Here is an 18,718-nt window from a genome sequence, read left to right as displayed (position 1 = left end):
CCGAACACTCAGGAAGCTGAGAGATCTCCAGTTCATGTCCAGCCTGGGACTACACAGTGGGTTTTAGGCTAGCCTGGGCGTCATAGGTGAAAACGAGACCGCAATTTCCAAAAGACTTTCATTCAGGCCTTGGCTTTAGCTGAGAAAAGAGAAAACAAACAAACGTCTCTCTACTACTCCTACTCCAGGATCCCATGAGGATGGGAACGGCTGACTCGGCTACCCTGAGGGATGGGTGTGAGTCTGTGGCCACGGGAGGAGCCAAGCAGCGGGATGCTGCCGATTCCAATGGGTACAGGTAGTGCTCCCAGCGCAAAGCCTGAGGTTTCTGCCCAACACTGCAGTACCCTGACTAGTGCTGAGAGCTGAGGAAGAACCGCAGGAAGGGTCGGGAGGTTGCGGGGCGGGGGTAGGGTGGGGTGGGGGAGCTGTGTCAGCCTCTGCGCATGCGCCTGCCGCGCGCAGCTTCGAGGTTGGAACCGGGAGGAGCCTGTGCGGCGGCTGGAACTCCAGAGTGAGGGAAACAGCGCATGCGCCGGCTTGTGGGCGGAGCCTGGGCGCGACAGGGGCGGAGCCTATCGTCACGCGCAGCCCCGCCCCTGCCCCTCGGTCTCCGGGAGGCGGCAACCGCTTCTCGTCTCTTCCCTGTTGTCGGGGACCTCGGTTCTCGGTGACCATGGGGGACCCCAGCAAGCAGGACATCCTGGCCATCTTCAAGCGCCTGCGCTCGGTGCCCACTAACAAGGTAACGGCCGCTGGCGGGCTCGAGACCCCGCGGCCCACTGGACCCTGGTGTGGCTGCGGCCGTGGGAGGAGCCGCCTGGCCTGTGACACGTCGCACTGTGGGCTCAGCAGCCGCCGCGGCTCCCCAACCTTTGCCAGCAAGGGAGGCGCACACAAGGGGCTTAGCGAAGGAGCAAGGAATCCTGCGAGCGCCTGGCTAGAGGCCGTGGGGCACAGGGAGGACTTCAAACATGGGCATCTAGAGGATGTCCAGACCAAAGGGCAGAGCACTTGGGGGCACAGAGAAGACTGGAGCATGGACATCTGGGATGTCCAACAGAAGGCAGAGCGCCTGGGGTCACAGGGAGTTCTGAGGCATGGAGAGTTGGGGTGTCTGGCACTGGAGGCCAGAGCATCTGGGGGTAGACAGAGGACTGGGGCATGGACATCTGGGACAGGAGACCAGTGCATCTGGGGGCAGAGAGGGGACTGGGGTATGGTCCTCTAGGACTGTCCAGAGTACCCGGAGGCTCAGAGAGAGGGCTGGGTCATGGCATGGTGGAGTGGAGGTAGGGGGGCGGGCTGAGGGGTGGGGTGGGGTGCCTAGGTCTAGAGACCAGAGCTGCTTGACCCAGAAGAACAGATATGGTGGGGTGGAGGGAGCAGGGGGTGGAAGTGTGTCAGTCCGTTGGACTGAGAAGGCTGGAGAGGCATGGCTCACTCTTTCTAGCCTCTGTGACCTAAGGGTGAACACTACAGCCACCTAGACCCAGGGGGTGTTGTGTCTCCAGGTTAGAACTCTAAGTAGTGCTGGGTTCTGGAAAAGGAGGACTTCTTCTCCCCACCATGGACCTTGTCTTGAGAGTTCTTCAGGGTTGGGGACCTGTTGGATCTTGGTCCCACTGTCCTTTAGTGGCAGCCCGTTTCCCAGTCCAGAAAAGCTAAGATTCTCTGCCCTGGCCACCAGCTTTCTGTGTTCCTAAGGAAGCCCACCAAGGTTTATGTCAGCCTTCTGGAGGTTGAAGTCTGCCCCTCCAATTTCTCTCCCCCTAAGTGTCTTCACCCCCACTGTACCTCATAACTTTTAGCATGTGGCTGGCAGTGTTGTTATGATACACAGGGTTAAGGTGACAGAGTAGGGTAGAACCGAGGAGAGTACAAAGGGCTGTCACGTCACTGTGGCCTCTCCCCACTCCTCTTAAAGTTCAGTCTGGTCTTCACCTTCACCTCCCAGAAAACATCTGTTAGTGGGCACAGCCACGAGTCCTGAATGGATGGCATAGAAAGTTCCAGTGCTTTACAAAATTCACACATTTTAAGTCCTGCTGGTGGAAGGGAGCCATATGTTTTTATAGCGTTTTGATAAAGGAAACGGTTAACTGGGGAGTGATAATGTCTGGGAGATGTAAGAAAGAGGAGACAGCTTCTAGGCATTGTCCAGTGTCTGTTGCTTTACTATTTTCTTGGATTTTTTATTTCAAATTTAGATTGATCTGTGTCTAGCAAGGACTTGTTTCCTAGCATATACAAGATTGAATCTGCAGCTGGCAGGGTGGAAAAATACATATACTACAGCTTTCTCTGTGAACGACATCAATATGCATGCTCTTTGAATTCATCAAAGAGGCGCCATAAATAAGAAAATAAAAAGCAAGAAGCAACAACAAAAAATGGAAGATGGTCCTTTTAAATAGAAAGTGTCATTGATACCAAGAGACACTTTTAAGGAGCCCACGTGGTCTTGCTTTCATATTAAAATGTAAACTGGGCATGGTCGCTCATGCTGTAATCCCAGCACTTGGGAGGTGAAAGCAGGAAGATCAAGAGTTCAAGGGCAGTCTCAGCTACATAGCAAGTTCTAGGCCAGCCTGGGCTAAATTAGACTACCCCCGCCCCCCCCAAATTAAAGTTATTGTCCAGCTGGGCATGATAGTACATACCTATAATCCCAGCACTTGGAAGACTGAGGCTTTCCAATAGTTAAAAGCCAGCTTGAGCCACATAGTGGGTTCCTGGTTAGTCTGTGTTACAAAGTGAGACCTGCCTCAAAATGCACACACCCACAATGAGTGTGTGTGCAAACTTTATGCCCTAGCTTTACCACCCTTGTTCACTTTGCACTTTATTTTCGTCGTCTGAAAATGTGCATGTGTACTGGATCTAACTGGAGGGATTATTATGAGGTCAGCTTAGAAGATCCGAGAAAAGCCTGGTCGCACAGTAATCTGCATGAATGCCCATTTTTCCACTTTATTCCAAAGAACACACCTGTGGAAAATCTATATCCTATAATATGATTTCTAAAGCAGGGTTCCAGAACCTTCTGGTCATGTCTCCCGGCACTTGGCTCTCCCTTGTCGTCTTGGCTTGAAACCGTAGCTGAATGGATGGCTTGAAGCCATGGCCTGAACAATGGGGAAACCAGTTTGGTTTTTGTTGTTGTTTGGTTGGTTGGTTTGGTTTGGTTTGGTTTTTTTGGAGACAGGGTTTCTCTGTGAAGCCCTGGCTGTCCTGAAACTCGCTCTGTAGACCAGGCTGGTCTCAACTCACAGAGATCTTTCTGCCTCTGCTTCCCAAATGCTGGGATTAAAGGACCACTGCCTGGCAAATCACTAAATTGAAGGTGTGCACCACCACACCCTGCTGGTGAAAACTAGTTTTAACGCCGAGAAGGACTGGGCAACAATAAGACACACACCCCCTTTTGGTGTAGTACTGGGGTTTGAACCTAGGATCTTGTATATTCTAGACAGACACTTTGCCAGTGAGCTGTATCTTCAGCTTTTGTTGTTACTGAGACAGAGTCTGTCTGTGTAGCCCAGGCTAGCTTTGAAGTCACTATGTAGCCCAGGCTGGCCTCGAATTTTGCAATTCCCTACCACAGCTTTCTGAATGACAAAATTAAGAGTATGGCTTCAAGCCATACAGTCACTGTGCCTGGGTTAACAACATTTGTTTAAAATGCTTAGGTTGAGGCAGGAGCATTGCCAAGTTTAAGGCTAGACTATATACCAAAGTCCTTCACAAATCAAAATTAAAAAAAAAAAGTACACTATATAAAGACTCATCTGAGGCAGTGGTAGCGCACGCCTTTAATCCCAGCACTCAGGAGGCAGAGTCAAGTGGATTGCTGTGAGTTCGAGGCCAGCCTGGTCTACAGAGCAAGTCCAGGACAGCCAAGGCTACACAGAGAGACCTTGTCTCAAACAAACAAACAAACAAACAAACACTCATCTGAGATGGGAAGGTCATCCCCTCCAAGTAGACTGCTTTAATAAGGTTGGAGGCCTGATATGCGTCACACTTTTAATTCCAACACCTGGAGGGGGAGGCAGGAGGGTCAGGAGTTCAAAGTCATGCACAGCTACAGAACAAGTGTGGTCCAGACTGAGTTACAGGGGACTCTGTCTAAAAAGGGGGAGAGGTTGTAAAAATGGAGCCCCCCCAAATATGTTAAATCAGAAAAAGCAAAAGAGCGGCTGGATTTCCGTTGCTTGGAATCCACTGTCCAGATTCCCTTGGATGTGATGACAGTCTTTGCTTGGATGTGATGACAGTCTGCTTGGATGACAGATCCACGTTCACAGGCTCTCTCCTGTCCTGGGCTGCTCCTCGGGGTTTGGCACCCAACGTGTTCCAGTGCTGGGTACCACACTGAGGACACTACACTGAAAGTGTAGACCTGACACACGCCTTCGAGGAGCCTGTAGCCAGGAGTGGAAAATAGAAGAGATGGGGCCGGAGAGACAGATGAGCAGTGAGCAGCTCACCCAGCTCTTGCAGAGGACCTGAGTGGGATTCCCTGTACCATACCAGGGGACTCAGTGCCTCTGAGGGCAACTGTACCCATGCCCAAGTACACACACATACACACACACACACACACACACACACACGCTCACATACTCACACACACACATTTAAAAGTAAAATATATATATATTTTAAGTAAAATATTTTAAAAAGTAGGTGGGAGAGGCTGGAAAGATTGGCTCAGTGGTTAAGAGCATTTACTGCTTCGACAGAGCTTTGGTCCCTGGAACCCACATGGCAGCTCACAGCCATGCATAGCTCCAGAGGATCTAATGCCCCCTTCTGGCATCTGTGGACACCAGTATACATAGAGAAAACACACTCAAATAAAATTAATTTTTTTTCGAGACAGGGTTTCTCTGTATAGTTTTGGCTGTCCTGCACTCACTTTGTAGACCAGGCTGACCTTGAACTCACAGACATCTGCCTGCCTCTGCCTCCCGAGGGCTGGGATTAAAGGTGTGTGCCACCACGCCCAGCCAATAAATTAATTTTTTGAAGTAGAGGAAGGACTTTATGATGCTGCACTCCCTGGTGTGAGAGATGGTCAAATGGTGTGTTCCGAGAACACACACCATTTAAGGTCCAGTTCCTACTTTGGCTTTGTTTTATTTTGAGATAAAGTTTCAGGTATCCCCAGGCTGGCTTCAGATTCTCTGTGTAGCTGAAGACAGCCTTGAACTTCTGGGCCCCTGCCTCCACTTCCCAGGCATGCCCCACCGTTGCTTCTCTGGTTCTTGCTTCCCAGCTGTGACGCTTGATTGACTCCTTCTTCCCTCTCAGATGATGGTGAAGGCCAGCTATTTTTAAGATGCAGAAAAATGAGCCAGGCGTGGTGGCGCACACCTTTAATCCCAGCACTCGGGAGGCAGAGGCAGGCGGATCGCTGTGAGTTCGAGGCCAGCCTGGTCTACAAAGTGAGTCCAGGATGGCCAAGGCTACACAGAGAAACCCTGTCTCGAAAAACCAAAAAAAAAAGATACAGAAAAATAGAGAGGGTATGCCCTCGTTTGAAAGGCATCAAGAAGCTGGGCGTGGTGGCGCACACCTTTAGTCTCAGCACTCGGGAGGCAGAGGCAGGCGGATTACAGTAAGTTCGAGGCCAGCTTGGTCTACAGAGCAAGTTCCAGGACAGCCAAGGTGAACTCTGTCTCAAAAAGAAAGAAAGAAAGAAAGAAAGAAAGAGAGAGAGAGAAAGAAAGAAAGAAAGAAAGAAAAACATTAAGTGTGTCAACATGGAGCTGCAGAACATTCACCCTCCCACAAGCCCGCCAAGGCGGCAGGTGATTTCCTGGGGGTCATGGTCAGTGGGGCTGAGGCGATGAACCTCTTCCTACGGGTTTCTGTGAAGGTATTATATTAGCAGTTATTGTTTCTGTAAGAAAATTCTTATCATCTGGCCAAACATGGTCAGCTGAAAGCTGTTTCCTTTTTGCCTCCTTACAAACTGAATTCCCCTTAGAAAAGCCTCATGTTTGGAATCACATATCAAAGCACAGTGCAGACCTATTTCACCATGTCCCTGCTCCCCCACACCCTCCGTCGCCCCCTCCCCACTTCAGCCCCTCCCCCAGTAGCCAGCCTTTTGAGAGCTCAGACTTGCTGCTAGCTTGTCTGCTGTGGACTGTGCATAACAAGCCGCTGCTGCCACCTTTCTCCACAGGGCCGTGTCCCGTCTCTGACCCTGCGTAGAAAACCTTGTCTTACGTGCTCACCTAAAGCCATTCGGTCGCGTAATGAGTTGTCCTGCCCATTAGACAATGGGTGCCAAGGGGCAGCTGTCTGTGTGCAGTGAAGGCAGTTGACCAAGTGAGGCCCTCAGGCCACTTGACTTCCCTTCGAAGAAGCTTCTTGCTTCCAGAGCTATTGCCCCGGCACTGTTTAATGTCTTTGCCCATCTCTCCTCACAGTGAGCACCTCAGAGGCCAGCACGTGGCGTGGCAGAGACTGGGTCTTGGTAAGCACCTCTAGACTCTGTGATGCCATCCACTCCTTTGTACCTTGGCTCCTGACACAGTGCCTGACACGTAGCCGGCAGCCAGGGAACACCACAGTGAGTCACTGGCCAGCTGCTCTCCGTGCCCACTGCCGCTCCACACCCACTGTCGCCGATCAGCCTGAGTCCAGTGTGGTAATGGCCTTCAACAGCCCGTAGTTTCTTTTGTTTCCTAAAGCCAGAAGCAGCTCTTTCCTAAGGGAGTTTTTACTTTATAAAATGTATCTAAAGTGAGTGGAGTTCTGAGAAGAATTAAATACAATTTTCTTGTTTGTGGAAATTTTGTAATTCTAATCTGATTTGAATTAACTATAAATATTAAGCTCCATGGAAGGCACTTTTTAAAAAAAAAAAAAGATTTATTTATTTATTTAGTACACAGTGTGCGTTAGGTCACATTATAGATGGTTGTGAGCCACCATGTGGTTGCTGGGAGTTGAACTTAGGACCTCTGGAAGAACAATCAGTGTTCTTAACTCTCCAGCCCCTAGAAGGCACTTTTTTTTGTTGTTGTTGTTTTTTGTTTTGGTTTTTTGAGACAGGGCTTCTCTGTGTAGCCTTGGCTGTCCTGGACTCACTTTATAGACCAGGCTGGCCTTGAACTCACAGCGATCCACCTGCCTCTGCCTCCCAAGTGCTGGGATTAAAAGCGTGAGCCACCACACCTAGCTGGAAGGCACTGTTTATTTATTTCTTTAGTGGTGTGGGGTCACATGAGTGCCATGGCCTGCATTCCATGGCCTACTTGTGTAGGTCAGAGGACAACTTAAGGGATTGATTTCTTTACTTCCACCATGCAAGATCTGGGGCTTAAACTCAGGTCATCAAGCTTGGCAGCAATCACCTTCACCCAGTGAGCCCTCTTGGTGACCCAGCACTGCGTGCCTTTTTCTTTTCTCTTTATCTGCAGAAGAGGGAATCAGACCACATTATAGATTGTTGTGATGTACCATGTGGTTGCTGGAAATTGAACTCAGGACCTCTGGAAGAGCAGGCGGTGCTCTTAACCACTGAGCTATCTCTCCAGCCCTGCACTGTGTGCCTTTAAGTACCTCTGTGCATGTGTTATAAAGAGTGTTTTCTCTCACATTGTTGAAAGGTCTTCTAGCCATTTTTTGAGCTGGCAAGAAGCAGGTGTGCTGTTTAATTGGTTAACAAAGGTTTTCTGAGTGGCTATAAGGAAGGACTACTCGATCAAGGTCCGTGGGAGCTAAATACCCAGAGCTGTTCAGCCAGCACTAAGCACCGCTGCTAATAGAGAAAGCAGGTGACAGGAAAGGCCCAGCCCTGTAGGAGGTCTCTGTGCCCACAGAGGGGAGCCGTGTGTCTAATAGTTCTCAAAGTGACCTAGAAAAGCACAGGGGGATGTGTCATGTGCCAGAGAGGACCACTGAAGAAACCCCCAAACTTGGCATCTTCCTTCTGTGGACATGTTTGCCCATGTGGGTTCTGAGGTCAGGACTGGGAGTGCCTTGTTGGGTGCGTGTGGTGTGCCCGTAATACAACAGCTGCCATCTGAGTGGCGTGTGCACTCAGTTGCTCCATCTGGTGCTGTGGGCAGGCCTCTGCTCTCCACTGACTGTTCAGCTAGGGCCTCACCCAGCTCCTTGCCCCTTGGGCCTCTCCCCAGGGCAGTCTGAGTGTCCTTGATAAACTGTACTGGTTTCTCCCAGGGTAGTGACCCAGGGCCGAGGAGGCCATGGTGTCTTACCTAATCTCAGAAATGGTAGAGCACCTCTCCTGCCTCCTTCTACAAGGCACTTTGGTAAAGTGAGGCAGAGACTACGTGAGGATGTGACTCTCAGGAGGTGGAGGTTGATTGGGCGTCTGACAGAGACAGAAGACTCACACCCAGGAGCCTGCCATGTGGGTACAGCCGCTGCCCAGGTGATGGTGTAGCACAGGAGTGTCCCAGAAGGGCCACACTCCTCACCAGCATGTGTTTTCTGTGCTAAGGGTTCCTACTGAGTGTTCAAAGATAAGCAGTGTTTGAGGCAGATATTTAATTAATGTAGTTATAAAAGACACTTTGAGATTTTGAAAACCCAGGTAACGTCCTTTCTCTTCCTGTATGTATGTCTGAGCAGATGTGTGGGCACATGTGTGCTGGTGCATAAGCACATATGTGTGTGTGTGTGTGTGTGTGTGTGTGTGTGTGTGTGTGTGTGTGTGTGTAGGTCAGAAGACAACCTCCACTGTCAGTCTTCCAGTGCCATCCACCTTGTTTCTCTGAGGCAGGTTCTCTTACTGACTTGGAACTTGACAAGTAAGCGATCTGTCTGTCTCTGCCTCCCTAGCAACATGCAGCCACTGCCAGCTGCCATGTTCCCCGCCCCCCACTTCCTGGTGGGTTTTAGGGTGGACCACAGGTCTTCATGCTCACAAGACCAGCATTTTATGGGCTGAGAGGTTCCCCAGCCTCTGGGTGCCACATTCTATAACAGCCAAGGCTTAAGTGTGACAGCTTTGCCGCCTTCACGCCAGCTTTGTGCTCTAGCCGTCTAGATGACTCACCTGTTGGTGTCAATTACTCGCTAATCACACATAATGGATTTTTTTTTTTTTTCCTTTCAGGTGTGTTTCGACTGTGGTGCCAAGAATCCCAGCTGGGCAAGCATAACCTATGGGGTGTTTCTCTGCATTGACTGCTCAGGGTCACACCGGTCACTCGGTGTTCACTTGAGTTTTATTCGGTAAGTGGACTCTCCCTCAGTGGCTGGAGAGATTATACTGTTACATGGATTCATTCAGTTCTTGTCTCTCTGATGAAACTAAATACCTGTCGGGAGCAAATTAAAGGAGAAAGTGTTAGCTTGGCTCACAGTTTGAGGGCGCCCATCACAGCAGCAGCGGTGAGGTGACTGCTCCTATTGCCCCCAAGTCAGGAAGCAGAGACAGATGCAGAGAAATTCACCTCCATTTCTTTGTTTTTTGTTTGTTTGTTTCTTGAGGCAAGGTCTCTCTGTGTAGCCCCGGCTGTCTTGGAATTCACTCTGTAGACCAGGTTGGCCTCAAACTCAGAGATTCCCCTGCCTCCCAAGTGCTGGGAATAAAGGCGTGCGCCACCGCCGCCGCCGCCACCACCCCAGCTAGTTTCTCCTTTTTATTCAGTCCAGGACCCCAGGAGTAGTGCAGCCCACATTCAGGGTGGGTCCTTCTCAGTTAAATCTTCCCGGAAACTCCCTGACAGATATACCCAGGGTTTTGTTTCCCATGTGATTCTGAATCCAGTCAAGTTGACAATGACAGTGAGCCATCAGTGGAGGGAGAGATGCTGCTCTTCCAGAGGTCCTGGGTTGAATTCCCAGCACACTCATAGCTGCTCACAACAACTGTAGCTGTAGTCCATGGGTCCTGATGCCCTCTTCCGTGTGCACATGTTCAGGCAGGCAAACATTCATACACATAAAGTATAAATAATTAAAAAGAAAAGAAAATCAATCATGAACGACTGTACCCTCCCTTTTTTATTATGTTGACTTGATATCAGGTAAAATGAGAGAGAATCATGAATTGGGGGAGGGGTGTTAAATCTTGCCGTCATCTAGTAACCTGGAAAAATAAGACATTTCCTCCTTGCGCCTCTGTGGAGAGAGATCCTGTGGGAGAAACAGAGCTCTGATGTTGAAGACAAAGTCAGATGCGAGGTCTCAAAGCAACAATTCCGTTCCCTCCACTGCCTTCTAAGAAACTAAAAACACAGAGTACACACTCAAGAAAGAAGGATGCTCCCTGTGCACGCCATACAAGGTTGAGAGTTCACACGAAGGGCGGGAGTCCTCACATCAGGCATGGCATCCAGCATAATCCTCGAGCTCCCATTCCCACTGACCCTAGCAAGACAGAGCCAGAGTGGACGCATTTGCTTGACTCTTCCCTCTGGTTTTTCGAGACAGGGTTTCTCTGTGTAGCCCTGGCTGTCCTGGACTCGTTTTGTAGACCAGGCTGGCCTCCAACTCACAGTGATCCACTTGCCTCTGCCTCCTGGGATTAAAGGCGTGCGCCACCACCTCTCTGCTCTTTCTTCCCTCTTTCCCAAGGGCTTGGGCTCCCCTGGCCACTCTCGTGAGTAAATGTCCTACCACTTCTGACACTGTGGGCCTTTGTGGGCACCAGAGAAAGGTGCAGCCCCATGGCAGGAGGGAAGTGAAATAATACATAGTAAAAGGACTGTAGTCAGACTAGAGGCTGAGCAAGGTCTGTGTCAGCTGCCTGAGCCCTGGTCAGGGCACCTTCTGCAGGTCGTCCTGTGGGCGCAGGCTTCTGTTGGTGCCACGTCCTCCAGCAGCTGGCTTGTTTCCCTGTTCTTTTTCTGGAATGGACTGTGGGAGCGATTTCTTTTTGTTGTTATTTTAACTTAAGGAATATTGCCACAATGTGACTACCATGAAGGAGCATTTGTCCCTATAGGATAAAAACTGCCGAGACCTTTTACTTGACAACATGGAAACAATACAGTGATAGCTACATCTTCTCTGTTTAAAAAAAACCCTGTCCTATCACGTGGAGTTGTTCTGTTTGTTTTTGTTCCAATTTGTGTATGTCTGTGGGTGGGTATGTGGGTGGGTGTGTGGGTGTGTGTGCTTGCCGATGGGTCCAGAAGAGGGCCTCCAATCTTCTGGAGCGGATGTTACAGGCGCCGTGAGTCACGTGGGTTCTGGGAACCAGACTCAGTTCCTCTGCAAAACAGTAAGCAAGCAGCCCTAGCCACCGAGCCATCTCTCCAGCCTTACCTGTGGATTTATTTATTTATTTATTCTATTTTATTTTATTTTTGGTTTTTCAAGACAGGGTCTCTCTGTGTAGCCTTGGCGGTCCTGGACTCCCTTTGTAGACCAGGCTGGCCTTGAACTCACAGAGACCCACGTGCCTCTGCCTCCCAGCATGCTGGGATTAAAGGGCTGCCCTACTGTGTCCAACTTCACTGCCTCGAGGTTTTTTTTTTTTTTTTTTTTTTTTTTTTTGGTTTTTCAAGACAGGGTTTCTCTGTGTAGCCTTGGCCATCCTGGACTCACTTTGTAGACCAGGCTGGCCTCGAACTCACAGCGATCCGCCTGCCTCTGCCTCCCGAGTGCTGGGATTAAAGGCATGCGCCACCACGCCCGGCTGAGGTTTTTTTTTTTTAAAGATTTATTTATTGCATATGAGTGCTTTATCTGCAGAAGAGGGTATCAGATTACATTAGATGGCTGTGAGTCACCATGTGGTTGCTGGGGATTGAACTCAGGACCTTTGGAAGAGCGGGCAACGCTCTTAACCACTGAGCCATCTCTCCAGCCCTGCCGGGAGGTTTTTATCCTGTTCTTTTCCCAGAGTTTTATAGCTTCAAGTCTTACATTTATGTCTTTGACCCTTCTAAGTTTTGTTTTTGTTTCTTGGATAGTATCTCACTGTGTAGCCTACACCCAGGATTAAAACAAAAACATGTTTACATAGGACAACTGAGCTTTTAAAGACACCAAAACTCCCCTCTATACTCGTTTGCATACAGTGCAACTCTAATGTATGCTAGGCAACTGTTTCATCACTAAGCTAGATTTCCAGCCTCTCTGTACTTTTATTTTGAGATAGACTCCTACACATTGCCCCCCCCCCCCAGTATCCTCCAACACCCTCCTACCCCCCACCCCCGGCTGGCCCTAAACTCACTCTGTGGCTAGGGCTGGCCTTGAACTTGTGATCTTCCTTCTTCAGCTTCGTGAGGCACTTGGATTATAGATGTGAGCCCCAGCACCACCACCCCTCCCCTTGGCTTCCAGATTTACTTTTGAGAATGTTTTTCATAGACTGTTCATTAGCCACTCATGCACAGTGCCATACCCTGTCCAGAGTAGAGGAAGGCTGGACTTGAGGCGCCCCACAGCCGTCCCTTCCACCGCTCGGTGCTGTTCTGTCCTGCTCTCCTTATCATGTCCCCTGTCCTCTTGTTCACCTCTAAGGCATATGACCACATACACAGTTCCAGGAAACCAGGTAGGAGGTCTGGCCTGGAGCCTGGAGCCCAGATAGCTGGTTCTGCTGGGCCCATGCGGGTTCAAATGTGTGCCTTTTAAAAGTCATAACTGTGAGCTGGGCGTGGTGCATATGTCTTTAATCCCAGCTCTCCAGAGGCAGAGGCATGTGGATCATTGTGAGTGAAGCCAGCCTGGTCTGCAAAGAGAGTCCAGGACAGTGAAGGCTGTCTCAAGAAACCTTGTCTCAAAAAAACAAACAAACAAAGGCATAAATGTATGAGTCACACACTTATGGATGAATCAAAACATAACAACTAAAAAGCACAGAGCCAAAGGGCAGCTAGCTGCCTAGGCCATGGACAGGAGAAAATCCAAGGGCATATGTTACCTGGTATATTCACAGCTGAGTTCAAGGCCAGCCCAGTCTACAAAGTGAAGTCCAGGCCAGTGAGGACTACATAAAGAGACCCTGTCTCAAAGTCAAGCAAGCAAACAAGCCTGGCACAGTGACATATGCAAGGAATCCCAGCCCTGGGGAGACTGAAGGTGTCACTCAAACTCCCAAGTCTAGGACCAGCCTAAGCAACCTACAAGACCCAACTCAAAAGTACAGTTGCTCACTGGGGAAAAGTCTAAGCAGCCCTCAAGTATGCAAATGAGGCATGGAAGCACCTGCTCCAGATCCCTGTCTTCCTCTCCCCCTCCCCCTGCCAGCCACACACATGCACACAGTTGAGCACGGGCACACATACGTGTGTGTGCTCACGTGATCACCAGGACTAGTGTGCCATGGTTGGCATATCTAACCAAGTGGAGTTTGTGTTCTTTAGGTTGAGTTTCAAGGTAGCGATTTTCACAGAGGACAAAGTGTTTTCAACACTGTTCTTGGTCGTCAGCCAGCGAAGTAAGTGAGGAGGGTGCAAACAGACACCCCAGACATGATGCTTGGGGCCCAGCACCCCGGGCAGAGCTGATCACACAGCTGCTCATACTCAGCTCATGACCAGCTCAGACTCAGCCAGGTGCCCACTCAGGGAACTCCAGGGAAGAGCCTTGGCTGAACACCATCATGGAAGGGGACATTTGGCCATGAAGGAAGCACCCTAGCATGTTGGAAACACATGACCTACCACAGCACTCCTTGAGCCTGTCTGCATCCATAGTGATGTCGTTCCTTCCCTCTGACATGTTGGTTATGGGATGTCTTAGGGACATCCATTCCAGCACTCATTCTGAAATCTACTCAGTTCTTCGACTTACAAAAGTGCTGTGTTCAGTAGCCATTAGTGAAGCCACGAGGCTGCTGCCTTCTTACCTCATAGGCCACCTTCTTGTTACCTCATTGGTTAGCAAGAACCCGTTTTTTTTTTTTTTTTTTTTTTTCTCAGTGCTCAGCTTTCATAGGACTCCGCAGGGTGGCAGCTCTTCTTATGGGAGTGGGTACTGCCCAAGGCTTCTGCTGGGGTGAACTCAGGCTCAGTTTAAGAGCTCTGTTTAAAAGGGGTGGAGAGAGAGCCAAGTGGTTAAGAGCACTTACTTCTCTTGCAGAAGACCCAGGTTCCGTTCCCAGCACCCACGTCAGGTGGCTCAAGCAGCTGAGACTCCAGCTCCAGGGGATCCATAGGCATATATGTGACATATACAACACACATGTACATGGACAAAAATACATTTTAAAGGAAAATAGAAGGGGATAGGGAGATGGCTTATGGTTAAGAGCATTTGCTGCTCTTCTAGGTGACCCAGGTTTGGTTCCCAGCATTCATGTGCTGTTCACCCATGTGTGTAGCTATAGGGGACCGAGGGAGTCAAAGCCTCTGAAGGACCGGGCATACACATGGTGCACAGACACACATGCAGGAAAGTGCTCACTCACCCCAAGCTCCAGGGTACTCAAAACCCTTGGGGTTTTTGAAACAGGGTCACATGGAACTCTGGCAAGGCTCTGCCTCTGCCTGCCGGGTGTGAGAGTTGCAGGGACTACAGGTGATTACCACTGTGCCTGACTACACAGAAGTCCCTAAATCCCACTGCTAGAGGAGATGTTTGAGAGCTTAGCTAGTGGCTTGATGCCAAAGAAGGAAAGCTTTTACATTGTGGAATCTTTTTATCTCCCAGATCCACAGAGCTGGACTCAAACTGGTCTTGGTTTCAGCTTCGATGCATGCAAGTTGGCGGAAACGCGAACGCTGTAAGTCCCCTGGCTTGCCCTCTCCTCCTCTTATAGTTGCTGTGCTTAGGAGGTTCCAGGTGGGGTGGGGTGGAGGGCAAAAAGCAGGCTCAATGGGCAGGAGCACCAAGAGTGTGTTTGCTTAGAAACCCATTGAGGGGGCTGGGGAGATGGCTCAGAGGCTAAGGGCACTGACTTCTCTTCCAGAGGTCCTGAGTTCAATTCCCAGCAACTACATGGTGGCTCCCAACCATCTATAATGAGATCTGGTGCTCTCTTTTGGCCTGCAGACATACATGCAGGCAGAGCACTATATACACAATAAATACATAAATCTAAAAAAAAAAAAAAAGAAACCCCTTGAGTGCCTGTTGGGCTGGGTATCGGGTAACAAAAGGGCCCCTCCCATGGTAGAGTCAGAACACAGCTGCAGAAACAGGTTTTAAAGAAAACAACGGAGTGTGAGTGGTTTAAGGAAACTGAACAGGCATGCTTTAAAACAAAAGGAGACTTTACCCTTGAAGGGGTGTGTGTGTGTGTGCACGCATGCGCGCGCGTATGTTGGTTGTTTTCATCAGTGGTGTAGCCATGGGATAGTTGTGCAGGCTCCAGTAAGTAGCCCTCCACCCATGCATGTGCAGGCACCCCTAACTAAATTCAGTGGGTCGCACACAAAAACAAGCCCGGTAGAAGACAGGGAAGAAGGGGACACACAGTGAGAAGGCGTCAAGAGAGTGAAATAGAGTGCGAAAGTGACCAGGTCGCATTATATATGTGTATAAAGTTGTCAAAGAACAAAAAGGAAAATCCTTTGAGACGCTGACACCTGTTTGTTTCCACACGATGCTGATTGTGACTGGCGCCCTTTGAGAGGTGTTGTTAAGGCAGGTGTAAGAAGTCGCATGTGGTGGCCATGCCTGTAACCCTGGCACCCAGCAGGCAGGGGCAGGAGGGTGTCTGTGGGTTTGAGGACAGCCTGGTCTACATAGGGAGTTCCAGGACAGCTAGGAGAGACCCTGTCTGAAAAAGGAAGAAAAGAAAAGGAAGGGAGAAGAGATATTATATCAGTATACACCTCAACAGTTGTGTCTAGCTTTAAATATTAAGATAAAAATTCTAAGTCTAAAATATCTTCTTCCAAAATGTAAAATTGCCTTTCAATCAGAGTTTCTCAAATGCTGGGTTCTGTATTTCCTAAAGGGAAAAGTTAAGTACTAAGAAACATGATCTACAGTCATGTAATGGTGGTAGACGCCTGTAATCCCAGCACTCAGGGAGGCAGAGACAGGCAGATCTCTGGGAGTTTGAGGCCAGCCTGTTCTACAAAACGAGTCCAGACAGCCAAGGCCACACAGAGAAACCTTGTCTCGGAAAAAAAAAAAAACAACAACAACAACAACAAAAATGAGGGTGCTGAAGCCGGGCGTGGTGGCGCACGTCTTTAATCCCAGCACTCGGGAGGCAGAGGCAGGCGGATCGCTGTGAGTTCGAGGCCAGCCTGGTCTACAAAGCGAGTCCATGATGGCCAAGGCTACACAGAGAAACCCTGTCTCGAAAAACCAAAAAAAAAAAAAAAAAAAAAAAAAATGAGGGTGCTGGAGAGATGGCTCAGAGGTTAAGAGCACTGTCTGTTCTTCCAAAGGTCCTGAGTTCAATTTCCAGCAACCACATGGTGGCTCACAATCATCTACAATGCGATCTGGTGCCCTCTTCTGGCAGGCAGGCAACACTTGCGAGCAGAATGTATATAAATAATAAGTATTTTTTTTAAAAAGAAAAGAAAAGAAATACAGTTCTGTGAGTAGAGGCGGTCTGTGGAGGCATGGCGATCACAGTTATGAAGACTAGTCATTTACTCTCTAAGACACCGTGTGTGTCCCACTTGGTTTTTCTTTTGAGATTGTGCAGCCCTGGCTGTCCATGTTGTATAGACCAGGCTGGCCCGAACTCACAGAGATACATAGTGAGACCCCGCCTCTCACCAAGAAAACCCACCTCAAGTTGACTGAGGTAGTTTCGTGGAGATATGAGGGGCACCGCACTCACTCTCAGATCTAGTCTTGTGTCTAGTTTTGTCAAATATTAACATTAGGACCTGAGATGGTTCAGTTTGCTGTCAAGCCAGATGTCCTGACTTCTGTACCTGGGACCCACCTCCTGGAAGGAGGCAACAGAGTTCCCCAAGTTGTCACATGACCTCCACATGTGCACCCCCCACAAATAATCCATCTGCCCATCCCATCCATCAATAACTGCTAAATAAAAAAATATTGTCACTATATTTGAAGGGATTCTCTTTTTAATTTTTCATTACATTTATCTGTGTGTGTGTGTTTGTGTGTGTGTGCACGCGTGCACATGCTTGTGTACATGTAAAGGTCAGAGGACTTGTTGTAGGAGTTGATTCTTTCTTTCCACCACATGGGTCTGGTGATTGAACTCAAGCTTTGTAGCAGGTTCCTTTACCTGTGGAGCCATCTCATCGGTCCAAGGGATTCCTTCTTGCAAGGCCAGTTTATTTTAGAACTTTCCTGATGTCTGATTATTTTCATTTTCCCTTGTCTTTTTAAGTCCCTCATTGAGCAGCACTGTGACCATGAGGCCTTGTGGTGTTTCTGTTAACTTGCCCGTTTTCCTCTGCAGTCCTCCTTTTTCCACCAACATGGGTGTGCCACCAACGACACCAACGCCAAGTACAACAGCCGTGCGGCTCAGCTCTACAGGGAGAAAGTCAAGACTCTGGCCACCCAAGCCACCCGGAAGCATGGCACCGATGTGAGTCCCTTTAGGTGAAATTCGGTCAGTAAAACATGTTTTTCAATCTCTCTGAAGTCTGCCAAGAGGAGGCAGGGTGTGGTGGACCCTCGTTATTAGAAGGACTCTGCTTTTTTTTTTTTTTTTTTTTTTTTTTGGTTTTTCGAGACAGGGTTTCTCTGTGTAGCCTTGGCCATCCTGGACTCACTTTGTAGACCAGGCTGGCTTTGAACTCACAGCGATCCGCCTGCCTCTGCCTCCCGAGTGCTGGGATTAAAGGCGTGCGCCACCACGCCCGGCAGAAGGACTCTGCTTTGTCAAGTCACCTGTGACCCAGACCAGCAGGTTGTTCTTCAGGGACAGGGTCCAAAGCGGGAGGGCCAGGAGCTGAGGAGATGGGGAAGACAGGAGAGCTGGGGTCACGTGATGCTGCACAAGCTGAGGCTTAGGCAAGGCAAGTGTGTTAAGAAGTGCAACGTCTTATCTACAGTTTGCAGGGAGAGTGCGGCAGACTCAGCAGAAAGCCGACACATGGTGGAACAAAGTGGGCAGGAAGCTAGCCAAGCAATGTTGCACAAAGGGAACACGGAATCTCACGTGTGTCCCAGGCAGAGCACGCGGCAGCCTTGGGACTGATGACCACAACTCTTAGGGGGCAAGAGTTGAGTTCTTAGTTAAAGTTACAGTTCCCCCAAGACCCTAGCCCCAGGAGGTCCACGTTTTAGACAAGGAACATGGGAGTGGTGGTGCACACCTTTAATCCTAGCACTAAGGGAGGCAGAGACAGGGAGATCACTGTGAGTTCGAGGCCAGCCTGGTCTACAAAGTGAGTCCAGGGCAGCCAGGGTGACACAGAGAAACCCTGTCTCGAAAAACTAACTAACTAACTAACTAACTAAATGAATAAATAAATAAATAAACAGGTCATGTTTCCATTAACTAATCAATGCATAACTTTGCTTAGAGTGTTTCCACTGAGCTTCATTTGTATTAACAAAGTGTGCTGGCTGACACACGCAGTGTTGATACTCAGGGGGCAGAAGCAGGAGGAATGCAAGTTCAAACCCTGCCTCGGCTATGAGACTCCATCTCGGGAGACTAAAATAAGTGAACAGGGTGGCTCAGAGCTAGGATCCTGGTTCCTCGGAAGGAAGAGGCAGGAGAATCGCTTCAACAGTGAGGCCAGTCAGCAGCTCAAAAATGAGAAGCATTCAGTCATAGAAGGAGAACCTCTTTAATGGGCGCAAGCTCGGTGATAGAGTGCTGGTCGCCTAGTATGAGAAAGATACAGGCCTTCGGCTTCATGCT

The 18,718-nt window shown here is 49.3% G+C and overlaps 1 protein-coding gene across 1 annotated transcript in view; it reads left to right on the top strand.

Annotated features, from left to right (window-relative positions):
* Positions 1-564: 564 nt before the first annotated feature.
* Positions 565-18,718, top strand: part of Arfgap3 (ADP ribosylation factor GTPase activating protein 3) — a 44,181-nt gene continuing 26,027 nt past the window's right edge. Inside the window, exons 1-4 of the mRNA XM_051160100.1 lie at positions 565-745; positions 9,107-9,225; positions 14,605-14,677; positions 17,300-17,431. Coding sequence (XP_051016057.1) covers positions 677-745; positions 9,107-9,225; positions 14,605-14,677; positions 17,300-17,431 — 393 coding nt within the window. The 5' untranslated portion in view covers positions 565-676. The remainder of the gene's footprint in view (positions 746-9,106; positions 9,226-14,604; positions 14,678-17,299; positions 17,432-18,718) is intronic.

This window comes from Acomys russatus, chromosome 17, assembly GCF_903995435.1.
Source record: "Acomys russatus chromosome 17, mAcoRus1.1, whole genome shotgun sequence".
Lineage (NCBI taxonomy): Eukaryota > Metazoa > Chordata > Mammalia > Rodentia > Muridae > Acomys > Acomys russatus.
The sequence above is the reverse complement of the archived record's forward strand: the minus strand, read 5'-3'. Positions and strand labels throughout refer to the sequence as shown.